Genomic DNA, 26334 nt, shown 5'->3' on the forward strand with positions numbered 1-26334 from the left:
AGGTCCTGACCAGTGAGGTGGCTGCAGCATTGGGACATATTTGGTTGGCCACACCCTTGTCAATCACTGTAACAATTAAGGACGACAATAAGGGCTCCTTCAAATACAACAATAACAAAAGGAAAACTAAGGATAATGTGGGCCCATTACTAAATCCAGGAGGGACCCCAGTGATAAAGAAGCAGAGAAGGCAGAGTTACTGAACGCTGCTTTTGTATCGGTCTACACTGACAAGACCAGCCCTCAGGGATCTCTGACCCAGGAGAGCAGGGCAAAGGAATGGTGGGAGGAAGACATTCATTTGGTCAAGGAGGATTGGGCCAGAAAACACTTAGGCAAACTTGACATCCACAAGTCTATGGGCCCTGAGTGGATGCATCCAGGAGTGCTGAGAGAGCTGGCAGACACCATAGCAAAGCCACTCACAATCATCTTTGAAAGGTTGTGGAGATCAGGAGAGGTGCCTGAAGACTGGAAGAAAGCAAATGTGACCCTGATCTTCAAAAAGAGCAAGGAGGAGGACCCAGGGATCTACCAGCCAGCCAGCCTCACCTCAATCCCTGGAAAGGTGATGGAGCCCTCAATCTGGAGGCCATCTCTACACATATGGAGGACAAGGTGATCAGGAGCAGTCAGCATAGATTCACTAAAGGGAAGTCATGCTTGACCGCCTGATTGCCTTCTACAGTGAAACAACTACTTGGATGGATAAAGGGAGATCCATGGATATTGTCTACCTGGACTTCAGCAAGGCTTTTGACAGTGTTTCTCACAATATCTTTATAGTCAAGCTCTGGAAGTGTGGACTGAATGTGTAGACATTAAGGTGGGTTGAGAACTGGCTGAATGGCAGATCTCAGAGGGTCATGATCCGTGGCACAGGGTCTAGTTGGAAGCATTTCACTAGTGATGTCCCCCAGGGTTCAATACTGGGTCCAGTATTGTTTAACTTATTAATCAATGACTTGGCTGAAAAGGAAGCTGCCTCCTCATCAAGTTTGCTGGCAACACAAAGCTGGGAGGAGTGGCTGATACCCCAGAGTGTTGTGCTGCCCTTCAGAATAACCTTGACAGGTTGGAGAGATGGACAGAGAGGAACCATCTGAAATGGACCCCAAGTGCAGGGTCCTACACGGGGGGAAGAATAACCCCGTGCACCAGCACAGGGTGGGGGCTGACCTGTTGTAAAGCAGCACTGCGGAGAAGGACCTAGGCATCCATGAGCCAGCAGTGTGCCCTTGTGGCCTATTGCAGTCCGGCTCGTTGCAATCCCAAGTCTGGTCCAGCTGGGGGGAGTGTGGCATAAATAGAGGAACGGGTACAATGAATTTGCCCCAAAATAATGAACTTTAATAGCAAAATAACAAACGCAGAAACAGCACAGTCTGAGGGGCAAGATCCAAAGACCAGGGGGCCTGGCAAACGTAACAAGTTATACGGGTATTCTGAGGGTAAGGGTCCAATCATGAACGTGAACTCAGAACATAACCTTATATGTGACACGTTCTGAACCAACTGAGAACAAGAACCAGAAACATGACTTAATATAGAATAGTTCCATTAACATACCATCAACATAATAATTCCCATGACCACATTCTTCTCGCCATGACCAGACAAGATATCTCTCTTGCCATACCCTGCTTCCCATGGTCTCAGGTTGATGCGTCCTGTATATGCTACCAAGGCTAAACCACTATTCATCCCAGCCAGCTGCGTTTCCACAGTGGCCAAGAAGCTCAACGGGATCCTGAGGTACATTAGGAAGAACTTTGCCAACAGGTCAAGGAAGATGATCCTGCCCCTCTACTCATCCCTGGTGAGGTACACCTTGAGTTCTGTGTCCAGTTCTGGGCTCCTCAGTACAAGATAGGCATGGAGCTCCTGGACTGAGTCCAGCAGAAGGTTACAAAGTTGATTAAGGGACTGGAGAATCTCTTATGAGGAAAGGCTGAAGGAGTTGGGCCTTTTCAGCCTTGAGAAGAAACAACTGAGAGGGGACCTCATTAATGTATATAAGTATGTGAAAGGAGGTTTCAAGAAGATGGAGTGAGACTCTTCTTGGTGGTGCCAAGCAATAGGACAAGAGGCATCAGGCAGAAACTGATGCACAGGAAGTTCCACCTGAATATGAGGAAGAAGTTCTTTACTGTGCGTGTGACTGTGCACAGGAACAGATTGCCCGGAGAGGTTGTGGAGTCTCCCTCACTGGAGATATTCAAGAACCATCTGGACGCAATCCTATCCCATGTGCTCTGGGATGATCCTGCTTGAGCAGGGAGGCTAGACCAGATGACACCACTGGTAGTCCCTTCCAACCTTATCCATCCTGTGATATCCCTCTTAATTGCTGGAGCTCCTGGGTCAGTTTATCGGACAGTTTCTTCACATCTGAGATGAGGGAGGAAGAAATACTGTCTTCATATTCCCGGAAATGGCGAACCACTTCATCCACTGTTAGTGGTGTATTGTCTTTCCAGATTAATGTTGTTAATGGGTTGGCATGCACCATTGGTGTGCTCTGTACACATTTCCACTTCATGGGTTGTAGTCATAGGACTTTATCTGGATTTTTATGTAATTATGCATTGTCCAGGTCATAATTAATCATCTCTCACATGGCTAATTCCCTCAGGTGTAAGATACCTTTCTCAATTGAAGTCTAGTCCTGGGTGACATGGAATATCTTCCTTCTAGGGATACCTTTTCATCACACTTGACAGGAGTTGCCTCCAGAGACTGAGGGCTTATGTAATTTTTCCCATTGCTTTGTCAATGCCTGCTTCCTTAGCAAGTGATCTCAGCTGCTTGACTTCCTTACCCTCTATTTCCAAACTGCTAGCTATGTTATCCCAGCATCAGAACAGCTAGGCAGTAATAATACACTCACCTGGATGACTGTTTAAATATTTTCATATCTCTGCAGCTCATTTAAGGATAGAGATTGAATAGTGGTTACCACTTGTTCTTCCTCTTCCCCCTGTTCCTGTGAATGGCACTTGTGACAATCCTGCTGCTTCACCCTCTTCGCCCTCCCTCCTTGTCTTCCTTTACTAAGCTCTTGTATGAGCTGACCTCTGTGTACATTTCTTCTGTATAGTGGCAACTGATACCGGCACATGTTGGTTCTCTGGTTCATCTGCAAGGCCTGTCACAGGGGTTGGAGTAGTTGCAGGGCCTGTTGTCTTGTTGTCAGATCCAGAGACCTTCTTCTATCCTCGAGAGCACTGAGTGGTGTTGAGCAGGGCTTAGTAGGCCTGGGCCAGGCCCCAGCATATTGCAGTGATTTGTGTCTCTCTGGAATTGCCAGGGTGACTGTCTTGGTTTGAAAGACAGGTGTTTGCCAAGGAAGGTGGAAACCTCCTTTGGAATGGAAAATATGACCTCCTTCCCTCCAAATTATTATAACTTTGAAATTACAGGGCTTTCAGGCAAAGATATGGGAAAAGGAATAACAGTTCTTTACTAGTGTGTGCATGTATAACAAGGCAAACAAACAAAAACAATGGCAGCAACAACAAACAGAACCAGAAACCCAGAAGCCTTCTTTTGGCCATCAAGCACTTTCCCCTTTGTTGCAGTGATGGTCACAGCCGCAGGGGCGCTGTTGGTTCCCAGCAGGGCAGGGCAAGGTGCAGTGATTCCCCCGCAGCTGCAGAGGACGTTGTGGCACCAGCTCAGCCTCTCTCCATACTTTAATGGCAGGGGAGCCAGCAGAAGAGATAGAAAAGGGGCTTCATTTACAAATCCACAGGAGCAGTTGGTCCTGGTGCCCCTCTGGGTGGCGAGATGGGCTTTAGCAAGAACCTCAGAGTAGCAGTCTGGAATGGCAGAGGCGATCAGACCGTGGGGGTGGCAAACAAAATGTAACAGAAACTCTGCAGCTGTAGCAGGAACTGCAGGGGGTTGGGCAGACATGGGGTATCGGGTTAAAGTGTAGCAAAAAAACCGAAGTAGTGGCAGCAGAGCTGGGCAGTGGCAGCTGGGCTCCCACAAGCAGCCAGGAGAGGCTCCCTTGGAGGGGCTCAGGGTCCCAGGTATTCCCCTGGGGCACTCAAGTAGATGGTGAGGGTCCTTTTCCAGTAAGGTCAGGTGTTAATAAGTGTCGCTATTGGACATGAAATGAGTACACAGAAGCTTGGTAAGTTTAAAAGAGAAAAAGAGCTAATTTTATTTTTGACTTCGCAATATATAGAATTCTAAAAGTGACAGTGGATTGGAGGATGAAATTGTTACCTCTCTAACCACACTGGTTAAACCAACAGTTTGTCAATTCTCTCTTCCCACAAAGAAGAATGTAAAACAATCATTATTTACATGAACAGTGTGTGAAAACTTTAGTAGAAATATGTAAACATTATCAGAAGGCTAAAGAAGCTTTATGATAACTTTAAAACTTTCAAAAGAACTATAAAAGAAAACTTAGCACTTTTAAAAATCAGAGCAACAAATAAGGTCCCAGTTCAACCCCCATTTAATCAAACTGCTACCAACACCCTGACCAAAAGGATGTCAGGTTGTATTCTGACTCTGTCAGTGGTTTTGTATTATTGCATTTATTTTAATTTTCCTATTAAATTGTATTTCTGACTTGGGATCTCCCACTGGTTTGCTTTTGTTATAGATAAAAATTAATCCAGACAAATTAAAAAATAAAAATTTATTTTATTTGGCAATCGAAATCTATCTGAGCCAGCCACAAAGAAAAGGACGGTGCTGAGCCCAGGATTGGCACTGGGTGAGACACGGGTCTGACCGCTACAGCAGAGGGTCCCCTATGTTTCACACCAACCATCCTGCGCGAGCGATTTTTATACGGTTTATTTTGCTCAAGGCTGGGATTTTGGCAATCAGCCTTTTCTTTCCAAAGTCCCACATATTCATAAAGTCTCTTTTCTCTGTGCTGAGTTGAACAATCTGGTGTCTGGAAAGTGATGTACATCCTTGATGGAGTTATGGGAACCTGGCATTGAGATGTATCCTTTTGGGTGGTTCCAGTGATTCCAATCTTGTGTTGTTGTCGGGATGATCATCGCCTGGGAGTTCCTGGATCACCTTGAGAAACGACCCATCTCCAGAGAGCTACGTGTATTAACTTGTAAATGAGGTGTTATCAGAGACAGTTTCAACATATGTGAGGCAAGCCCCCTAGTACTGACTCATATGCTTTATAATAATATGAAACATTACATACATATCACCCTATAGGCGTGAATTATCCATATTGCACATAACAATCCCTCCCCTTCTACATTAACCCATTAATTCGCGCCTTTCTAAAAAAACTCTATATTTAGTGATTTCTTCCCCTATTCCAGTGGGAAAAAGAAAGAACTCTTAGTTCTTTTAGATCACATCACCCCATTCTTCTCTTGGTATCTCTTGTTAAAACCTGTAAGTGTCCCCTTCTCCTTTTATTTGCCCCTTGAACCTGGCCAAGGCCTCTGCTGCTGTGCTGTGCAGGTTTTCTTCTCCTAATTTCATTATTTTAGATACCTGATTTAATTTTCCTGTTGCACACTCCGGATCCGTGGGCATGGCTGCTACCTGCATGCCTTGTACCACTGAGTGTATTAATGTTATAAAACAGGGTATGAGGCAGGGTAAGAATATGATCCCAGCTATTGAACATAAGACAAAAAAATATAATTTTCTTCCACCATGCTCCATCAAACAGATGGTCCCACCAGGACACTTGGAGTATAGAATTCCATTTCTGTACCGGGACATGTGCTACATGTTTAATTTCGTTTGCTAAGTCTCTAATAGTTTCTCCATAATCATCAATTTCTATACAACACTCTGATTCATTAAATTTCCCGCAAAGTCCCCCTTCTTAGGCCAGCAAATAATCTAGAGCTATCTTATTTTGATATACAAAAGCCCTCATTTGGGAGTGTTGTTTAGATAGCAGTTCGAGGGCATCTGAGGTGTGGTTTGATACAATCTCTACCACAGCCTGTAGCCTTATTAGGCAGTTAAATAAATAAATTGGGGTCCTATACCCCCAGGTCCCGTCCTGGGCCCATGTTGCAGGACCATAGTATTCTATTATTCTTTCTGCAGGCCACTCTTCCTCATCCCAGGTCTGGCCCCCACCAAAGATAGGGAACTTCTTTTTTAAACTCCTCCTTTCCTGACTTAAGGTTTTATATAAGGGGCCCCCTAGTGAGCTGCACTCAGAGCGGGTCAGGGTAAAGAAAACAGGCCTTATTAATCCTACTGTGCATGATCCTTTCCATCGTTGAGGTAGTTCACTGTATGCTTTCTTTCCACAAATCCAATATAAGCGATTAGGGGCTTTCCACCTAACCTTCATGCTCTTGGGCTCTTCCCAGTATTTACTTAACTCACTCAGGAATTGGTATGGGTTAGTTCCAGGGCTTTTGTTCCAGCAGAGTCCAATCTTATCACTCCATTTATACTGGTCCCCTTTTTCTTGGCTCCAGTACCCTGCTGGGTTCTCTGGCTGCCAGATCCTGCTTTTGTTGGAAGAGTTTACTGTTAAAGTGGACACACATGGGGTGTATCCCACCACTTCAGTGTACTCCCTTCCATCCCTGCTAAGACAGAAAGTTCCAATTACCTGTTTGTCTAAGACCTATCCCTCAGGCCTCTGAGTTATTCTTGTGGTCTTAGTATCTTCCCATTTTAGCAATTGCTCTGGAGCTAGACCCTCACCTTTCCAAGGCCACTTTTCGGCAGACTTGAGCCCTCCGCAGATCCAACAATTGGACAGACCTAATTCTGTTGCAATTTCTTGCATTAGGTCCACAAGCAAGTTTTGATCTGATGCAGGCAACCCCCAGTTGGTGTATTGTTTCTGTAACTGATCATATTTTTCACTTAAGGTTTTTAACCTTTCCTGTTCCATCCTTCTTTTCCTCATTTCTGTCTCTTGTCTCTTTAACTCCTGCGTTACCTGTTTTATTTTGCTCTCTGGGTCCACCCCTTCTTTATCCCTTGAAAGACAAAATGTCCTGTCATACTGTAAAAAAACTGTCATCCTGGTCCTCTAAAAGGTCAAGGATAATTGGTTCATTCTTGAGGGATATTTTATTCTCATATTTTAAATTCTTCCCAACCCAATATGTTTTACCTCTCATCACACACATCCCTAATTGGTTGTTATCATAGCACAGTGGGTTAGCCTGGAAATAAGCTACAAACACTGACTCCATTTTCCTTTCAATCCATACTGTGCGGTTATACTTATCACAGGCTGAAATTGATACCGGTTGAGCATTTCTCCTACGTATTTTATGCACTGACTGCCCGCCTTTAGGGGTCACCCTCTGTAAATGACTTTTGGTTTCTTTTCCCAATTTGCATGTCCCCTGCTGAGTGCCGTTCATGGAGCAACGTTCGTTTGTTTTACCCTTGCTGCAGTTTCTCGGGGCTGGGAATATCGGAACGTCCGATTCCCCCTGCCCTTTCCGGACAGTTCGTACGCTTTGTCTGTACCCACTGCCGGGGCCCTGCCCCTTGGGGTCGGGTGTATTACTTATGTGCGTACTAGTTCTGAGGCATGTTGCTAGACTCAGGTACATCAGGATTACTCCCACTGTTGCAGCGTGCCGGGCGGGGCGTGCTGGGCAGTTGCGGCAGGGGTGCGACCATCCCCCTGCGAGCTCTGCAATTCCCGATTATCGGCAGGTCTGGCGCAGGGACAGACAGCGAAGACACAGGTCTTGGGGTGGAACAAGATGGATTTATTCCTGGGCTCCCAGACAAGACTGTGTGTGTGGGGGGGGTGTGAACAGAAATTTTTATACAGTAACTCAGGAGGTGGGGTGTAGGAAAGTGAACCAATGAGGATATGGTAAGGGAGGAGTATAAGGTGGGGCAAATAGCTTATGAGCCTATCAGGGAGAACAGGGGAGGGGAATAATACAAAGTAACGAATGGGGTGTTGAAGGCAACAAGACAGACACAGAATTCTCTGGAGAAAGGGGTAGGGATAAGGAGGATTGACAACTTGGAAGGGAGGAGGTTAAGGAAGGGCTTGAGAAGATTGACAGCTGGGGAAGGGAGGGGATTAGGGAGGAGAACAGGGGGCAAACATGGATTCAAAGCAAGACACACCACAACACCTCCCCCCTTTTTTTTTACAAAAGAGAGAATCCCACCACTAATATTCCTCTGCCTCCTCCTGCACCCACTGGGTTGCAACCAGTGGCAGGGTAAGCCATCTTCTCAGCAGCAGGAATACTCTTCCGTGGTTTCATGCCAAGACCAAGCTGCATAGCTCCATTTGAAAATGCTCCACTGGTGTAGTTTAACAGTGTCTGTGCTTCAGGGTACCTTGTTTAACCTCCAGCACTCAACAGTAATGATTTGAGCTTTTGCCCGTAGTTTGCCCCTCAGCCTGTCTTGAAACAGGCGAAACCAAATTGCAGAGTCTTGTTCAATTATTCTGAACCTTGTAGTGAATCCCAAAACATGGCTAGTCAGGTACTGTTCTTGTTCCAAACACTTGTCACACAACCCTTTCGGCCAAATCCCCCTTCTGCAGTGTATAATCCAAACCTCGTTACAATATTCGCAAATGAAATGCACAAATGGATAACATTCACAATCTGGTACAGAGCACCTTATCAAATCCCTGTCGGTCATTTACTTGGCCGATGCAGGGTTAATTTCAGGTCTTCAGGGGGGGAGGTGATTTTCCAGTCTGGTGTCCCTTCCTGGAGCTCAACCTTCTTCACTCGTGATGTGTGCATCCACCCCTTTTCTGCTGTTCATACTGCTGTATCTGTGGTTAAAAGGACAAGATAGGGGCCCTCCCAGTAAGGCGATAATGTAGCCTCCCTCCAAGTCTTTATGAGTACCTTGTTCCCAGGCTGTATTTTATGTATGGAGAAACCTAGAGGGGTATTTTGCATTATTATTTTTTGTTTCCACAATTCCTGGTGATTCTTGCTTATGGCTATAAGATACGGCTGTATCTGCCCATCTTCTATTCTTGGGCGTCCCACTGGCATGCCATGTTAATAAGGAATCCCATATAACATTTCAAAGGGTGAGAGCCCAATCTCAGAATGGGGTATAGTTCGGATGTTTAACAGAGCAAAGGGGAGGCATTTTACCCAGGACATTTTTGTTTCCAGAATTAATTTTGCCAATTGTGCTTTTAATGTTTGGTTCATTCTTTCAACCTGTCCAGAGCTCTGGGGATGCCACGGGGTGTGGTATTCCCACCAGTTTCCCAGAGCACCAGCTAATTGCTTAATAACCTTTGAGGTGAAGTGTGTTCCTTGATCCGAATCTATATAATTCACTAACCCATATCGAGGTATGATTTCTTCCAGTAGGAACCTCAATACTGTTTGGGCTATAGCCTGGGAGCTTGGAAAAGCTTTCACTCAATGGGTTAGTTTGTCTACTATTACCAATAAAAACTAATATCTCCCCACTTTAGGTATATCCGTAAAATCTACCTGAATTCTCTCAAAAGGACGGTATGCCACTGGGCGACTTCCCAATGCTACCTGCCAATTTTTTGCCCCAATTATTTTTTGGCAAATCATACACCCTTGCACCTCCTGTTTTGCCAGTTCATAGATTCCTTTACACCCGAAGAATCTCAGGAATTGTTCTGCATGTGCCTGGGCCCCCCAATGTGTCTGTTGGTGCAACCTCCCCAGATTTTTTCTGGTGTAATCTTTGGACAATAATTCCCTCCCGTCTGGTAGTCTCCACTTACCTCCTTCCAGTCAACCTCCAATTTTCTCGTATCCTTCAATCTCCCTTTGAGGAGGGCGGGGAGGGTATTCCCAGACTTCCCCTTGCCCAATCTCTGGGTTACTTACCTTCAACAAAGCCGTGCTTTTTGCCTCCTTGTCTGCTAAGTTGTTCCCTCGAGTCCTAAACTGCATTCCGGTTTGGTGCCCTTTTACATGGACTATGGCAATTGCCTCTGGTCCTCTGATGGCTTATAAAATTTGCTTGATTATTTCCTCATGCACCAACCCTCGCCCCCGAGTGTTAAGCAACTCCCTTTCTTCCCAGATTTTCCCAAAAGTGTGTACCACCCCAAATGCATGATTAGAATCTGTGAAGATTCTTCCCCCTTTTCCCTTTAATTTCTGTAAAGCTCTATAAACTGCATATAACTCACAAGCTTGTGCTGACCAACAGGCATTCAGGGGTCCTGATTCCATCACCTCCCCTGTCTTCCCATCCACCGCTGCATATCCTGATTTCCTTTTCCCATCTATGACCTTTGCTGACCCATTCACATACCATTTTTCTCCCTCGTCTAGTTCCTCTTCTTCCAGATCAGGTCTTATTTTGGTTTGTAACTCCACCACCTCAGAGCAATCATGGGAAGGTACCCCTGTAACTTCCCCAAACAAAAACTGTGCAGGATTTTGTGCTGAGGTTGTCCATAATTCTAAATCATGGGACTGAATCAGGATAGTCTCATATTTCAGGAGCCTAGCATTCGTCAGCCACTTTTCTGCCTTTTGTTGCAAAATGCTCTGTACACTGTGGGGGGTGTAGACTACCAACGATGCCCAAAAAGTCACTTTGTTGGCCTCTTCTACTAATATTGCCACAGCCACAATTGCTTGTAAACACGTAGGCCATCCCCTGCTTACAGGATCTAGGAGCTTTGATACATACCCAACTGGTTTTCTTGTCCCTGCCCAATCCTGAGTTAGGACTCCATGGGCAGTGTGATTACTGACATCCACAAATAACTGGAAGGGTCTCCTAACATCTGGGACACTCAACGCTGGAGCTGCCATAAAGGTCTCTTTTAACTCCTTGAAACTCTCCTCATCCTGTTTTGTCCACTTGAGCCGGTCTGTGATAAGTTTTTCATAAAGAAACCTTACCTTCTTGCTGTAACCCTTGATCCATTGTCTGCAGTACCCCAGGAGTCCCAACAGCTGCCTGACTTCCGTTTTTGTCTGTGGAGGGGGTAGGGTGATGATCCCTGTCACCCTGTCTGGATCCAATTTCTTCTTGCCCTTGGTTAGCGAGTGTCCCAGGTACTTTACCTCAGGCTCCGTAAACTGTAATTTGGACTTTGAGACTTTCAACCCCTTATCTCCTAGAAAATTTAACAAGGCTATAGTGCTGGCCCTTACATCTTCTTCCTTGGGACCGGTGACCAGTAGGTCATCCACATATTGTAGTAATTTGGTCCCTTGTACTGGCACAAATTCACTTAATAGTTTCTCAAGGGCCGGGCCAAAGAGATTCAGTGAATCCACGAACCCCTGAGGCAGAGAGGTCCATCTTAGCTGCTGTTTTCTCTTTGTCTCCGGATCATCCCACTGGAAGGCAAAATAATTCCAGTTTTCATCGGCTAAAGGACAAGTCCAAAAGGCATCTTTTAAATCTATTACACTGTACCAAGTGTCCTCCGGAGATATGTTATTCAATAAGGTATAAGTGTTTGAGACCATAGGAAACAAAGTTTTAGTTGTCTGATTTACAGCTCTTAAATCCTGTACCAATCAGTAACTTCCATCTGATTTTTGCACTGCCAGAATAGGTGTGTTGTGCCTTGACATACAAGGTTCCAACTTGCCTTTCTTATTAAATCCTCTATTGCCAGTTTCAACCCCTTTCTACCCTCCATGGGGATGGGGTATTGTTTGATCCTAATGGGGTCCTCCGGTCTCTCAATTTTGATGCGTACTGGTTCCATATCCAACCTCCCTGCCTGCCCTTGAGTGTGTCAGACCTTGGGATTGATTTTCTCCTCATCTTCAGTAGTTAATTTATATAGACTTACCATGAGTTGTGACTCTTTTGCAATCAAGCTTATCCCCAGTATTACCATCAAGTCCATCCCCTGTAAGTTATAGTCTGCTTCTTCTACTAGTAAGATATTCCCTAGACAAATTTTATTTTCAGATTCTATTTTTACATCCTTTAAAAACGGTACCCTAAAGGGTTCCCTTTTTGCCCTGATCACCACCATTGAATCCTTACTTTTTGAGCACCCAGGAGGCAGTTGCTGAACCGTGGTTCTCTCTGCTCCTGAATCAACTAAGAAAACCAGTTCTTGTTTTTGGGGTCCAATCTTTAGTTTTATCAAGGGCTCTCCAGGTGTTCTGAACCCCAAGTTATAGAGCCCCTGACGCCTCTAATCCTCCTGAAAGATCATTAAATCTTTCATCCTCTTTTTTCACTCCCTTTTGAAGTACCCTTTCTGCTTGCAGTAAAAGCACTCAGGGATACTTTCCTGTTGGTTTTTTTTTTTTTTCTGTGAGGGTCCCAGCTTTCCCTGAGGCCGCTGGGCTTGTGTTGGCTTCCCTGGGTTTTGGACTCGCTCCTGTTTTTGAGCTTCCCTAACCGTCGTCACCAGTACCCTTGCTTGTGTCTTTTGTTTTTCTTCATCCCTTCTCATGTAAACCTTTTGTGCTTCCCTCAACAGCTCCTGCAGGCTTTTCTCTTGCCAATTCTCTATTTTTTCCAGCTTTTTCTGTATGTCCTCCCATGATTTTGCAACAAATTTTGTTTTTAACAAAATTCCCCCCACGGGAGAGTTAGTCTGTCTCTGAATACATTTGGAGGTTCTTTCTAAGCCTCTCCAACCATTTGGTGGGTGTCTCATCCCTCCCTTGGCATTCCACCAGTGCTTTACTAATATTTTGTCCCTTTGGTACTGCCCCCCGGATACCCTGTATTACCATGTTTCTCAGTCCGCTCATTTTGAGCCAATCCTCCCCTGCCTGGACATTCCATGATGGCCTCTGTTCAGGCCACTTCTTGGCCCCACTCCCTCCCTGGGGGTTCCTGAATTCCCAATCCTTTATAGCAGCCTGCCATATCATATCCCGGTTTTCGGCATTAAACAATGATCTTAGTATAGCAGTGATGTCATCATATGAATAAATGTTCCCCAGAAATTCATCCAACCTCTCCGCCACCCCCAGAGGGTCATCCATTAATTTTCCCATTTCCCTCTTAAAGGGTCTCACATCCCCCATGTTGATTGGGATGTTTACAAACCAAATTACTCCAGGAGCAGCTGGTACTTCCCTTAAAGGGTAGAGGTTTGGTTTATCCCTTTCCTCCTCATTGTCATCAGTATTTTCTCTCCTCATTTTACGCCGAGTTCTACTGGCTGGAGGAGACATGGTTTCCCCAGTGGGAAGTGTGTGACTGTGAGTGTCTGGCTGCTGTGCGGGGAGGAAGGACTGGGAATGTCCCGGTGTGTCTGGCACCGCCAGAGCTGATGGCTGTATATTAAGTGGTGGTGCCTGTGTCCGTGTGAGTTGAGATGGGGGAGCTGTTGGTGCAGGTATAGGGGCCTGTGCTTGGGGAGGAGGGACCTGATAGGTGGTGGAAGATTTTCCAAGGGATCCCAGGTTTCACTCGGACTTACCTTACTGCCAGAAGTTTTGACTGGGAATAGTCTCGCACCAGCGTATTCCCACAATCTGGCGTAGTCCATTTCCTCACTGTCCAGTCCACTTTCCTCATATACACAATCTGATAATGCTTGGCACATCCTTGTATCAAACGTGCCAAATATGGGCCAGAACATGTACTTCCCAATTTCCATATCTCCCCATACTTCTACACAATAATGTATAATTTTCTCCTTGGATTTTCTCTGCCTTGCGGGGCAATCCTGCCAATGTTCTAACATCCATCCCAAGGGGCTCTCCCTCTGGAACTCGGGCAACCCGTCCCTCTTCCCCTTTTCTGATTTCCCCGATTTCCCTTGGGTTTTTCTCTGGATCTTACTTTTCTTTTGTCCCATGTTAAAGTCTCCTTACTGTACCTCTGTGTCGAATCTCACAAACAGTTCCAAAAACTGACAGGCCATTTGCCGAGTGTGTGATCTGGTCCTTTCCGGACCGAGTCTTATCAACTTATTAGTCGCACAGTGAACCGATCTGTGGATTTTTGGCTGATAAGAAAAAAGAGCTCTCTTACCTTTTTCCCAGACTCTCAAGTCCTGGACCGAAGACGTTTACCAGTTCTCGAGTATCCGAGAACGTACCTTCCCCCTCCGATCCTCCTGTGATCGAACCCCTGAACTCCCTGAGTTGCAGGCTTTGCGTGTGATGTGAGTTCACCTGGTTTCGTTCGCTTCCCCCGCAACTGACCACTGCCCTCACAGGATAGTGGAACTGCGATCCTGGGGCCCGCACTTGCCTCGTGACAATGTCACATCTCACACACATGCTTGATCACGCCCCACTCAACCATGTGATACTTACGGTTCCTTTTCCCTCGTGGATTCTTTGTGCACGTAGATTTTTATGAGTAAAAAAAATTGCTGCCGCGGCTTCAGAGGCTACGACTCCAAGTATCCGAGACCTCTGGGCCCGTTTTTATCCCCTTCTGATTGTGGCTGTAGGGTCTTAGTTCGGAATCTGACTGGTTCCCTGGGGGTCTCCCAATCCTGCCCGGCTGCTGAAATCAGCAGGGTGTCACCCAGACCCGGGGCAGGGAGCCCCTAGATACCCCAAATCAGATCACGTCAGGGTCACGAAGATTGTTATAGGTAAAAATTAATCCAGCCGAATTAAAAAATAAAAATTGATTTTATTTAGCAATCGAAATCTATCTGAACCAGCCACAAAGAAAAGGACAGTGCCGAGCCTGGGATCGGCGCTGGGTGAGACACAGGTCTGACCGCTACAGCAGAGGGTCCCCTATGTTTCACACCAACCATCCTGCGCGAGCGATTTTTATACGGTTTATTTTGCTCAAGGCTGGGATTTTGGCAATCAGCCTTTTCTTTCCAAAGTCCCACATATTCATAAAGTCTCTTTTCTCTGTGCTGAGTTGAACAATCTGGTGTCTGGAAAGTGATGTACATCCTTGATGGAGTTATGGGAACCTGGCATTGAGATGTATCCTTTTGGGTGGTTCCAGTGATTCCAATCTTGTGTTGTTGTCGGGATGATCATCGCCTGGGAGTTCCTGGATCACCTTGAGAAACGACCCATCTCCAGAGAGCTACGTGTATTAACTTGTAAATGAGGTGTTATCAGAGACAGTTTCAACATATGTGAGGCAAGCCCCCTAGTACTGACTCATATGCTTTATAATAATATGAAACATTACATACATATCATCCTACAGACATAAATTATCTATATTGTACATAACAATTTTCATGCTCAATTTTTATTTTTTTAAATTGTATTTATTAATTATACCAAAACCAAATTCTTCATGCACCCCAGTGGATTGTCTTGTGCACCTTACTTTAGAGACTACTGATCTGAGTTCTCTTGTAACATAGTTTAAGTAAATTTTCAAGTCATCAGGTGGTAACTCTTTTTCAACAGTTTTTTTAATAATTGTGCTGTTTTCCTAGCTGATGTTTTTTACTTTTAGAAATCAGAGCATGTTAAAACCTTTAGACTACATCCACATAGTGATTATGGTCCTGGCTTGAACCTAGGTCTTTGGCCTCTGATGGTCTGTTCCTCTTCCAGACACAGTCTCACTGGAATGACAGCTCAGAGCTGCAGGTTGGGTGGGGTAAGCGTTTAGTCGTTGCCTTTAATTTATGATTAAGAGATTACGTATTTGTCTATGATATTAAAAAAGTCTGTAAAATAGGTTTATTTTGAAGTTGAGGATACAGGTAAACCTTCAGCTATGCTGTAAATGATAAGGTCAGTTTCTGCCCAAACTTCCTTTATTTCTTCCTTTAAAAAATTTCTTATACTTATAAGAAATATAAGGGTTATATTATAAAAAGTATAAGGGTTCATAAGAGTTGTCCAGATCTGTTATGGTTTCAGCATTTCAGCTATTAATAAATTATGATGTCTTTTTCTAAGGATTACTACGGAATTACATTCCCTGCTCCTGCAACCTTAACAGGCAGAGATGGAAGCCTTGCTAACAACCCCTTCTCAGGTGAGTATTATTTAAACATGAGGATGGTGAGTGAGATGTGCTGGTCATCCTGCTGTTGCTGAAAAAGCAGTAATTTTCCCCTTCTGTATGCAGTTAAACCCATCAGTCCAAACTAGCCAAACAAAAGCAAGCATCTTTCTCTAAACGCTGACATTGATTTTTTTAAAATTTTTTTTTCTTCATGGTTTTGGTCAGTAATTCATATGTGACTCAGAGGTTCTTGGGAGTAAGTTGGATGCCCTTTGAGAATAAGTGCAAAATCATTACAAATTTAAATGGTAGTGTCATCTAGTGTCCTTCCCAAGTGCATATAGGTGCTTGAAAACTATTCCATAGCCTAATCATTCTTCTTGAAATTTGACTGGCTTGCTTTCCTTTGTTATTGCTATTTTAGTGCTCCTATGTTCTCAGCAGGAGCTGCCTCTAGCAGGCTCCCTCTCATCCTCTCCAAATCTAATAGACTTCATTCCCAAAAGCATGTGGCCTAAGAAGCCCTTGTTCATTCCTGCTCTTACTCTTCAGTTATTGTTGTGCAAAGATGACATTAATGCTATCCAGGATTTTCAGCCAGTGATTTTCTTTCACTACAATCTGATTACAGCTTAAAACTGTAGCTACAGCTGTTATAATTCGTATAACGATGATATTAAGTGTTGTCATACTTTCTGGTAATCAACATAAAGGAATATTAGTTGGGAATGAGATAGATATGAGTGATATATGTCACCTCCCTAAAAGCATGTGAGCATGGTGCTCTGTAGGCCACCAGAAAATGCAAGTGTTCAGGAGTTTTTCTGCTGCATAATCATTTCTCTTGGGACTCTGCTTTTGGGGGTAATAACCAAATTTCCCTCCTACTTCTTAAAAAAGGTGGGCCACGATGCAAGTCTTGCTTTCCTGGCCTTCAGCTATTGTTTCCAGAACTTTGGTTGTGTGAGGAACCAGACATATTAACTCTAGTCATGCTTGGTAAATAAACAGACTGACAAAAATATGCCTATCACTTCCTGCAAATCCTAACTTGCTTTCAGCCCATGAAGCTTAGCTAATCAGTTTAACCTCTAGGAGAGTCACACTTTAACACAACAACTATTTGCTCTTTGGCTGTTTACCATAGTTTTTCTTTTAGCATGTTTTATTGCAATGATCTGATATAATGAATCTGCTCAGATTGTGTGAGATAGGTAAGCATTGGTATCTCCATTTTAACAATGCATTAGCCATGGCATGGAGTTCTCTCCCACTAACAGGCAATGTCCCTGTAGCCATCACGAACAGAGACTGGGAGAAGGCTTCCCATGAACAACTGCAGGCTTTCAAGTGTAGGATGTGTTCTCTTCTGTAGTTGTCTACTTGTATTCAGAGATTTTGAATCCTTTGAATTCTCCACTTCTGGTATAGCTTTAATAGCTTTTCTGATGAGTTTGTTCTTTCGCAGGTGACATAACAAAATTTGGCCGTGGGGATTCTGCCTCCCCTTCTCCTGCTACCACGCTCGCCCAGTCGCAGCAGAACCAGACTCAGACTCACCATACAACTCAGCAGCCATTCCTCAATCCGACCCTGCCCCCAGGGTACAGCTACACTGGGTTACCTTATTATGCTGGTGTGCCCGGTGTTCCCAGTGCATTCCAATATGGGCCAACTATGTTTGTAAGTGTGATAGCCTAAACTGTAACCCTCCCTGTGTGCCTCTCTGGTTTTGCTCTCTTCAGCCCAAACCTACATTTTAGAATCACAGGATGGTTTGGGTTGAAAGGCACCTTAAAGATCATGTAGTTCCATTGCCTCTGTCATGAACAGGGACACCTTTCACTAGACCAGGTTTCTCCAAGCTCCATCCAACCTGGCCTTGAACACTTCCAGGGATGGGACAGCAACAACTTCTCTGGGCAAACTGTGCCAGTGTCTCACCACCCTCAGTGTAAAAAACATCTTCCTTATGTCCAATCTAAATCTATCCTCTCTCACTTTAAAGCCGTTCTCCCTTGTCCTGTCACTACAGATCCTGGTAAAAAAATGTTTCTGTGTCTTTCTTATAAGCTCCCTTTAAGTACTGAAAGGCCACAATAAGGTATTCCTGGAGCCTTATCTTCTTCAGGATTAACAGCTCCAACTCTCTCAGCCCTTCTTCAAAGGAGAGGTGCTCCAGTCTTCTGATTGTTTTCATGGCCCTCCTCTAGACCTGTTTAACAGGTCTTTTTTAGTGCATCACAACATACTGGGGCCCCCAGAACTGGATATGGTACTCCAGGTAGGGTCTCATGGCAGCAGAATAGTCATCTTTCCCAGTCTGTAAGGGATCTCCAAAAACATGCAAGAATGAGAAAATAGCTGCAGTCTCTCCCTCAAGAAAATGGGAAATTTAAAAGGCCAGAACTCATGAATGCCTGTGCAGGTTACTATAAATAGCAGACAGCTGCAGCTTTTGGACTTGGTGTTCCTGAAAGCCTGTAGCACCCTCCAGATAGTCAAAGGGAGATCCAAAGCTGTCAGAGAGCCGAGAATGCCTACGAAATCCTTTTGAGCATTGAGGAGGCTGGATTAACTCAGCGAGCAGGGAGTCTCAGGAGGGAAAATGTTATTTGGGAAGAGGGATGCTCCAAGCAGAAGGGTAGATGACTCTATTTTAGGGCCTTGTATGACTGTGTCTTATGAAACAGACTTGGGGAGGAGTTGGTGTTTCATTTGATTCTGTGGGTGACAATTTGGTGTTTAGAGTCAGTGTATGTAAGAGATTCAACAAGGCCAAGTGCTGGGTCCTGCACTTGGTCACACCAACCCCCTGCAGTGCTACAGGCTGGGGCAGAGTGGCTGGAAAGTGGCTCAGCAGTAAAGGACATGGGGGTGCTGGTTAACAGACAACTGAACATGTGCCAGTGTGTGCCCAGATGGCCAAGAAGGCCAATGCTATTCTGGCCTGTATCAGCAATAGTGTGGCCAGCTGGACCAGGGCAATGATCACTCTCCTTGTACTGGGCACTGGTGAGGCCACACCTCGAATCCTGTGTTGAATTCTTGGCTCCTCACTACAAGAAAGATATTGAGGTGGTGGAGTGTGTCCAGAGAAGGGCAATGGAGCTGGGGAAGGGTCTAGAGAGTAAGTCCTATGAGGAGATGCTGAAGGAGCTGAGGATGTTTAGCCTGGAGAAAATGAGGCTCAGGGCATACCTTCTCACTCTCTATAATTCCCTGACAGGACAGTGCAGCCAGGTGGGGGACAAGCTCTGCTCCCAGGGAACAAGAGGAAATAGCCTCAAGATGTGCCAGAGGAGGTTCAGGTTGGACATCAGGAAGAATTTCTTCACAGAAAGGGTTGTTAAGTATTAGAATGGATTGCCCAGGGAGGTGGTGGAGTCACCATCCCTGGAAGTGTTCAAGAAATTACTGGATGTGGCACTTAGTGCTATGGTTTAGTTGACAAGGTGGTGTTCAGTTGAAGGTTGGACTTGATCTTGGAGGTCTTTTCCAACCTTAATAATTCTATTATTCTAAAGAAATACACAGCCTGTTTTGAGAGAGGATTGTGCTGTAATCAGGGGGTCAGCTCTGGCAGAAAACTTGGAGCTTGCATAAAGCCACTACAGCAATTTACTTCTGGAAGCGTGAGTGCCATGTCCCATGTCAGCCCAGTACTCCCAACTCCAGATTGAATTTCCCACAAGGTGAAGGTGCCTTCTCCACTAGATGGCAGAGGGACCTTGTGTTTTGTGTGCCATTCTCTGGTTAACAGTCTTTTGTTTCCTTCCTTTGTCCAGGTACCTCCAGCATCTGCTAAACAGCATGGAGTCAACCTGAACACCACGTCGACTCCTTTTCAGCAAGGGAGTGGCTATGGGCAGCATGGCTATGGGGCAGGTATGCTTGCCACTGTGCTTTTCACATGCATATCTGCAGAGCTGCTTGCTCCCTGTAACACCTTGTCTTGTACACACCGGCAGGCTATGATGACTTAACGCAGGGAACAGCAGCAGGAGATTACAGCAAAGGAGGCTACAGTGGGTCATCTCAAGCACAAAACAAATCTGCTGGCACTGGTCCTGGGAAAGGTAACATGAAACATGAGGTTGCTTGAGTGGGATTTAGTAGGGCCAACTCACAGTGCTGTGCAGTCAACACAGCAGCCAGCTCTAAACAGGGTCATGATCCAAGCTGTTTGTCCATCTCACATATACAAAATGCTTTTTTAATGGCCCAAGTGTTCCTTCTAAACCTCATGGCTGAACTTTGCATAAGTATTTGTGTGGCTGATGTGCAGCTTTGTCCACAATTATACATGGGAGAAATGGTAAGCTGTTTCCTCTGCTGAAGTTTTCTTTGCTGAAGAATATAGTAATCCTGCAACAGTGCTGTGTTTTTGAAGCCTAAGCAGTTGGATGCTGTTGCTGAAGTTGTCCTCTGCCAAATGAAGACTAAATTGGATTTCTTGGTAGGCACTTGAGGTAGCTGTGTGTTAGGGTTGAACAGGGCACTTCACACATCTCTGGGCTGTTTGGCTTCTGTCTGTACACCCTGTAACTCATCACTTTCTTTTGTGCCTGAAAATGTTTCCTTTGTGACTGTAAAGGCTGAAGAATTTATACAGCTCATATGAAAGCTTTATTCTGCACATGCTGGTTAGACCTGAGAAATGTATACTTAGCTGCTTAGCACTAACTAGTTCATCCTTGGATTTAAGCAACTACCAAGCATTTGCTGTGCATTTGAAATGCTGTCTTCAGCCAGGAGCTGATCATGCTCTCATCTGTAGAGGAGCAGTCCAAAAAGGAGCAATGTCCTCGGAAAGGAACAACCATAAAGCAGTGCACATCCTCTGAGCCCAGTCCTCAGATTCACTGGCCAAAGGAATAGCTAGTTTTATTTTGAGCCAAGTGAAATTATTAGAGACAGTCTTTATAAGACTGAATAAGTGGCTGGTTTGAAAATCACCTTGCTGGTGAGTGTTCCTGAGCCTGATATGGCACTAGACTGTCTAGATGGAAGGCAGCCTGAATCAGTGATATTAATTTTCTCTGGGCAGAGGATCATTGCAGATCTCACCCTTCTGCAGGATGTAAAAGGACAAGGGTTCAAATGTGTAGCAGATGCTGAATCTCATTGCTCAGTGCACTACTGGAAAGCTGTTGAATGCTACAGTAGAGCCAAATGCATCCCTAATCCTAGGGGAAAGCTGTCTTTTTGTGAACTTGAATGAGTGGTGCAGTCAACTGCTGCCTGGTGAAGTGCATTTGAATCCAAGTGGCAACCACTGGGTTGTGAATGTGGGTGATTTATTCCAGTTGACTGATTTCCTGCTTTGCAGTGGGAGTGAGAAACCAAACCATTTCTTCTGTTCTCATGTGCAGTGCTGTGGGTCTGACAGCATGGAGAACCCCACTGGGTGGGCCAGCAGCAGCATCAGGGTGTGGGGTGCAGTGGTTGCAGACTGAGGCTGTCAGAGGTGCTGGGAGCAAAGCATGGGGCTCGTGCTAGGTGATGGCTGACTTTCCCATTGTTGGTGGCTGTTTTTTGTTTTCCAGGTGTTTCTGTGACCTCAAGTAACACGGGTGTGCCTGATATCAGTGGCTCAGTCTATAACAAGATTCAGGTGAGCAATGCTGGACTCTCTTCCCCTCTGCTCTTGAGGCCTGACCAATGGATCCCCTTGTGGAGGAGGCTAGGGTCATTCCCAAGCCAGTTGGTTCTCAGGGTCAACAGGCTGTGGCATTTCTTATGCTGGCTGTGTGCTGTTGGAGAGGAGTCTCGCTCTCTGTCCCACTTCTCCTAATGGCAGCTGTTGACATAGGTGTGGGCACTCTACACTGCCCATGCTGCCCCACCCGTACTGTGTCCTGGTTGCAAATGAAGTATGATTGCACTATTGTTTTTGGACAAAATATCCCTCAAAGCAAGTGAGTCAAGAGGCTGGGTTGAGCTTTGGTCAGGGGGAGAAAAATCTTATTGCAAGTGGTTCTTCTGCTTTTGTAATTTCAGCCTGAGACCCCATAATGTGTGAAGGACTGATTTCAGGCAGCTGCTGCCATCCCATGTCCCACCAAATAAAAAGAGGTCAGGGAAAAAAGAAGCATAGTAGCTGTGGAAATAAAAATGAAATGTTGGAGTCATTAGTTCAAAAGAATGGATGAGAAAAGGAGCTGAAGCTCATCTGCTGAAGTGCTTGCAGGTGTAACTTGGCTTGCTCTGTGGGGGTTGATGAAAGTTTCAGGTGATGTGTGTTTGGGCCACTCTTGTTCTTGTTTGGTCACCATGGGGCTGCTCACACCAGTCTCTGATGCTGTCCCCCTCACCTCCTGTACAGACATTTGATAAACAGGGATTCCATGCTGGCACACCACCTTCTTTTAGCCTCCCCTCTGCTCTTGGATCAACTGGGCTGAACCCTGGTGCTGCCCCAGGTTATGCTCCAGCCCCGTTTCTCCATATCCTCCCTGCGCATCAGCAGCCTCATTCCCAGATGCTGCATCACCATCTTCAGCAAGATGGGCAGGTGAGTCAGCCCCTTCATCATCTTCAGTGTGCCTGAGGGCAGATTCCTAGCAAGGTCTTGGGGATTTTTGCTTTCTTCTTGTTTTTGTTTGCTCATTGGGAAAGGGCCTTGACAACAATTGTAGACTGACAGACTCAATGCTGTTGGCCAGCTTGGGGAGGGAATTTCATGATGTTCAACAAGGGGAAATGCCAAGTCCTTCCCCTGGGGAGAAACAACCCCATGCACCAGTATATGCTGGGAGCCAAAGCAGCTTGGCAGAATAGGCCCTGGGCATCCTGGTGGACACCAAGTTAACCATGAGCTAGCACTATGCCCTTGTTGCAAAGGCATTCTGGGCTGTATTAGCAGGAGTGCTGCCAGAAGGTTAAGGGAGGTGATCCTTCCCCTCTGCTCAGCACTGGTGAGTCCCATGTCCAATTCTGGGCTCCCCATTACAAGACAAACATGGATGTATTGGAGAGTCCAACAAAAGGTCACAAGGATGATGAAAGGACTGGGTAATCTCTTATCCGTAAAGGCTGAGAGAGCTGGGACTGTTCATCCTGGAGAGGAAAAGGCTCAGGGGAGATATCATCTACATATATATATATATATATATATATATATATATATAAAAGTACCTGAAGGGAAGGTGCAAAGAAGATGAAGCCAGGCTCTTTCCAGTGGTTCCCAGTGACAGGACCAGAGGCAATGGGCACAGGCTGAAACACAGGAGGTTCCTTCTGAACATCAGGAAACACTTTTTTATTAGGATGATGACAAGCACTGGTACAGTTTGCCTAGGGAGGTTGTGGAGTCTCCATCCTTGGAGCTGTCTGGACATAGGTCTGGATAACTAGCTCTAGGTGACCCTGCTTGAGCAGAAGGATTGGGTAAGAAACCTTGAGAGGTCCCTGCTAGCTTTAGCCAGGCTGTGATTCTGTGAAGAGGCCATCCTGATGTGGGGCATGGAGAGATGGGCTGTGAGGTGTGAAGCCCAGGCAAGTGTTGATGTACCCTGGCTGTGGCAGGAGAGCAAGATGTGAACACTTGTACTGTAATTCTGGGGGGGAAATAATCCCCTTGCAGGTTGCACGTTAGTTCCAATTTCTGATTTGGTTTTACCAGCCCATGTGTTTCCTTACTATAAATGTTCCCCCCAAGAAAGTTCTGCCTTAGAATCAAGAAACACAAAATTACTTCTCTTTCTTAATGTGTGTTGTCTTTGGCTGGTGTACTGCTTCTTTTCACCTTGGGAGAGTTCCTTTGTTGTCCCCAGTCCTGCTCCTCTTCTTCCTTGTCACTAAACCTGAGTGGGAGGTAGTGGGATGGTGGTCCCTGCTCTTCTGTTTGATGTCTCTGTGACTGTCCTGGATTGCAGGATGCAGAGATGTTGCAGAGCAGAAACAGATCTGTCCAGCAGGGAGCATTGCTGTGTTGGTGGAAGCTCCTCTGCTGATGTATGGACAGGCTTGTCTTCCTAGTAGTGTTGGTGCTCATGTCTCCTTTCTTTCTGATTTCTAGGGTGGATCTGGCCAACGCAATCAACCCAGCACCATGCAGCAAAAGTCTCAGGCTACCAAAACCTATGGTACTTCTCCATACTGGACAAACTAAATCCAAAACTGGGGAGGGGGGAGAGAATTAAAGGAGAGGAGGCAAAAAAAAAAAAAAAAAAGAAAAAGAAAAAGCTGACCCCCATTCCTAGAATTATTAGGAGAAATTACTGCTCAGCCAAACGTCTGTGTGGGGAGAACTACAGCCAGGCAGCCATTCTCAGTGTGACTTGCCTGAAGTTGCTGTTGTATGTAATATATTTATGTATGTATTTGTAAATGCAATAGAGGCTAAATGTGGTTTTCTGCATCTTGCAGCCTATTTTATTTTCTTTGTAGGGAAATTTATTATGAGTTTCCCATCTGCATCAGATCATCCTTCCTTGTTTTTTTAAGCTTTATAACTGTCAAAAGACAAACTGTGCCTTTTTTTTTTTTTTTTTTTTTTTGAGCTGGAGGTCATTTATTTAATGCAGTTCTAAATTCAGGCAAATAAGACCTGCTTTCTCTCCCTCCCCCCAAAAAAAAAGTAATCAAGATGTGTCCTGTTGGTTTGATTTTTGCCCTCATCCCCCAATATACCTGTTACTTGAAAAAGATAAAAAAGGGGTTGGGGGAAGAAAAAAAAAATGTTGTGGGTCCTTCTTCTTTCTTTCATCTCCTCATTCCTTCCTGCTGTGGAAGATGAATTCTTGTGGGCAGTTTGTTCACTGTGGCCCTGAGCTGCACTCTCACCTTTTTATTTTTCACTTATTTTTAATAATAAAGGCCTTTTTTTTTGGTGGTTTTTGTTTGTGGGTTTTTTTTTTTTTTTGGGGGGGGGTGGTTGTGTATTTTGGTATTGGGTTGGGGTTTTTTTGTTTCTCTAGCAAGAGACTTTGGATGGCTCAGTGGGTCCTGCAACTTCCTTTTCATCATTAGAGGCAAAAACTATGTAGCAGTTTCTTAAATAAAAGTATAAGCTGTGTCTTGTACCTCTTTTTGCCTTGAGCCACCCTGCCCAGTAAAGACACAGCTACTTGATGGAAACTTCACCTGTCCATCCCCACTTTTTTTTAAAGCAAGACCCTGGAGGCAACTCCTGGTCCTTCTTCTCCTGCACCAGAGCAGTGAATGTTTTAGAAGTTTTATTTCTTTTTAACTCTCCCTCCAACTAATAAATATTTGAGCATATCACTAGTGTTTTCATTTTCAAAGGCCTCAAGCAGTTTTGCTTTTACAGCCTGTCCCTTTCTACCTCTTCCTCCTGGGAAGGTAAGAGCAAGAGATGGGTATGCAGGGGATGCTGAATACTGTGACAAAAGCGAGCACACCTTGGTACTAAAAGCTCATAGGCAGCTGCATTGGGTTGGGATCCTGGGCAGCACCCTGACTTCTGCCACAAGCATCATGTTCTGCATTTGTTGTGCTCTGTCTGAGGCTCTGTGGAGCAGCTGGGAATGGTAAGGAGGGAGCACAGCAGCCCTGTCCTTCCTTGCTTTGCCCATGAAGTCCAGGGCTTCCATCAGAAGGAAGGTCTGTGGTGAGGTTTAATAAGACAAAGTGCTCGATCCTGCACTGGGAATACAACAATCTGTTTCTGGAGGCTGGAGACTTACTGCCTCCCTTCCCTCCCCTGGTAAGTCTAAACAGGATGTTTTCCCCTTATTGTCAGCTCCAACAGGGCTCTTCTGCAGCAATTTCCTCTCTAAGTTTCTGTTCCACAGTCTGATGGTAGAACCAAGGTTACACTGCTGCATTTGGCCATTAAGGAAATGGAGAAAAAAAAACCCCAACCACTGCACAAGGGGCAGCCAGGTTTGTCCAGTGCAAGGCAGCATGGAGTGTTTGTCCTGGTTTTGGTACAACACCTTCTGCTAGATCAAGAAGCTACTGTCAGCTCAAGGCAGGCAGGAGCTACAAGCAGGCCTGATCCCAGTCAGAAGGCCCAGACAGCACCGTCTCATTCCCCAACACGGAGACTTCTCTAGGAAGTCAGCTCTGCAATGCCATAACTTTTCCTCCATCATGGCTGTGAAGCAGAAACATTTAGGCCCCGGACACATTTGACTCGGCCATTGCTGTGATGCAAACAATGTTGTATAGCAAATACAACACCTGTACATGTGTCCTGATAATTTCAGCACTGCAAAAACAGATACTTCTCCACTCTTGAGCCTGGAGGGAACAGCATGGGCCAGGCAGGGCAAGCACCCTGAAGGGGTGGTTGGCAATGATTACCTCAATTCCTCTGCCAGTTTTCTGCATGAGGTCAAAGCACCTTGCCCCAGAAAACTGGCCACCAGCAGCACCCCAACCCCATGCCAGCACCACCTTTACTCCAAGTCCTTGCATCCTGCTGCAGTCATATGATACCGTTAACAGTCTTCTCCCTGGTCTCCTCTTTGCTGACTTAACATGAATAAATAAATATAACAGCAAAGCTCATGGCTTTTTGCCAAAGTGCTTCTCCGA

The 26334-nt window shown here is 45.3% G+C and overlaps 1 protein-coding gene across 18 annotated transcripts in view; it reads left to right on the top strand.

Moving 5' to 3' along the window:
- Positions 1–24082, top strand: part of LOC116806978 (ubiquitin-associated protein 2) — a 171364-nt gene extending 147282 nt beyond the window's left edge. For all 18 annotated transcript variants that reach the window (XM_072923059.1, XM_072923062.1, XM_072923060.1 and 15 more), the window contains 7 exons: positions 15777–15855; positions 17294–17508; positions 19614–19713; positions 19797–19904; positions 21375–21442; positions 22154–22342; positions 23849–24082. In XM_072923059.1, the coding sequence (XP_072779160.1) occupies positions 15777–15855; positions 17294–17508; positions 19614–19713; positions 19797–19904; positions 21375–21442; positions 22154–22342; positions 23849–23941 (852 nt within the window). In that variant the 3' untranslated portion in view covers positions 23942–24082. The remainder of the gene's footprint in view (positions 1–15776; positions 15856–17293; positions 17509–19613; positions 19714–19796; positions 19905–21374; positions 21443–22153; positions 22343–23848) is intronic.
- The last annotated feature ends 2252 nt before the right edge of the window (positions 24083–26334 follow it).

Source organism: Taeniopygia guttata, chromosome W, assembly GCF_048771995.1.
Source record: "Taeniopygia guttata chromosome W, bTaeGut7.mat, whole genome shotgun sequence".
Lineage (NCBI taxonomy): Eukaryota > Metazoa > Chordata > Aves > Passeriformes > Estrildidae > Taeniopygia > Taeniopygia guttata.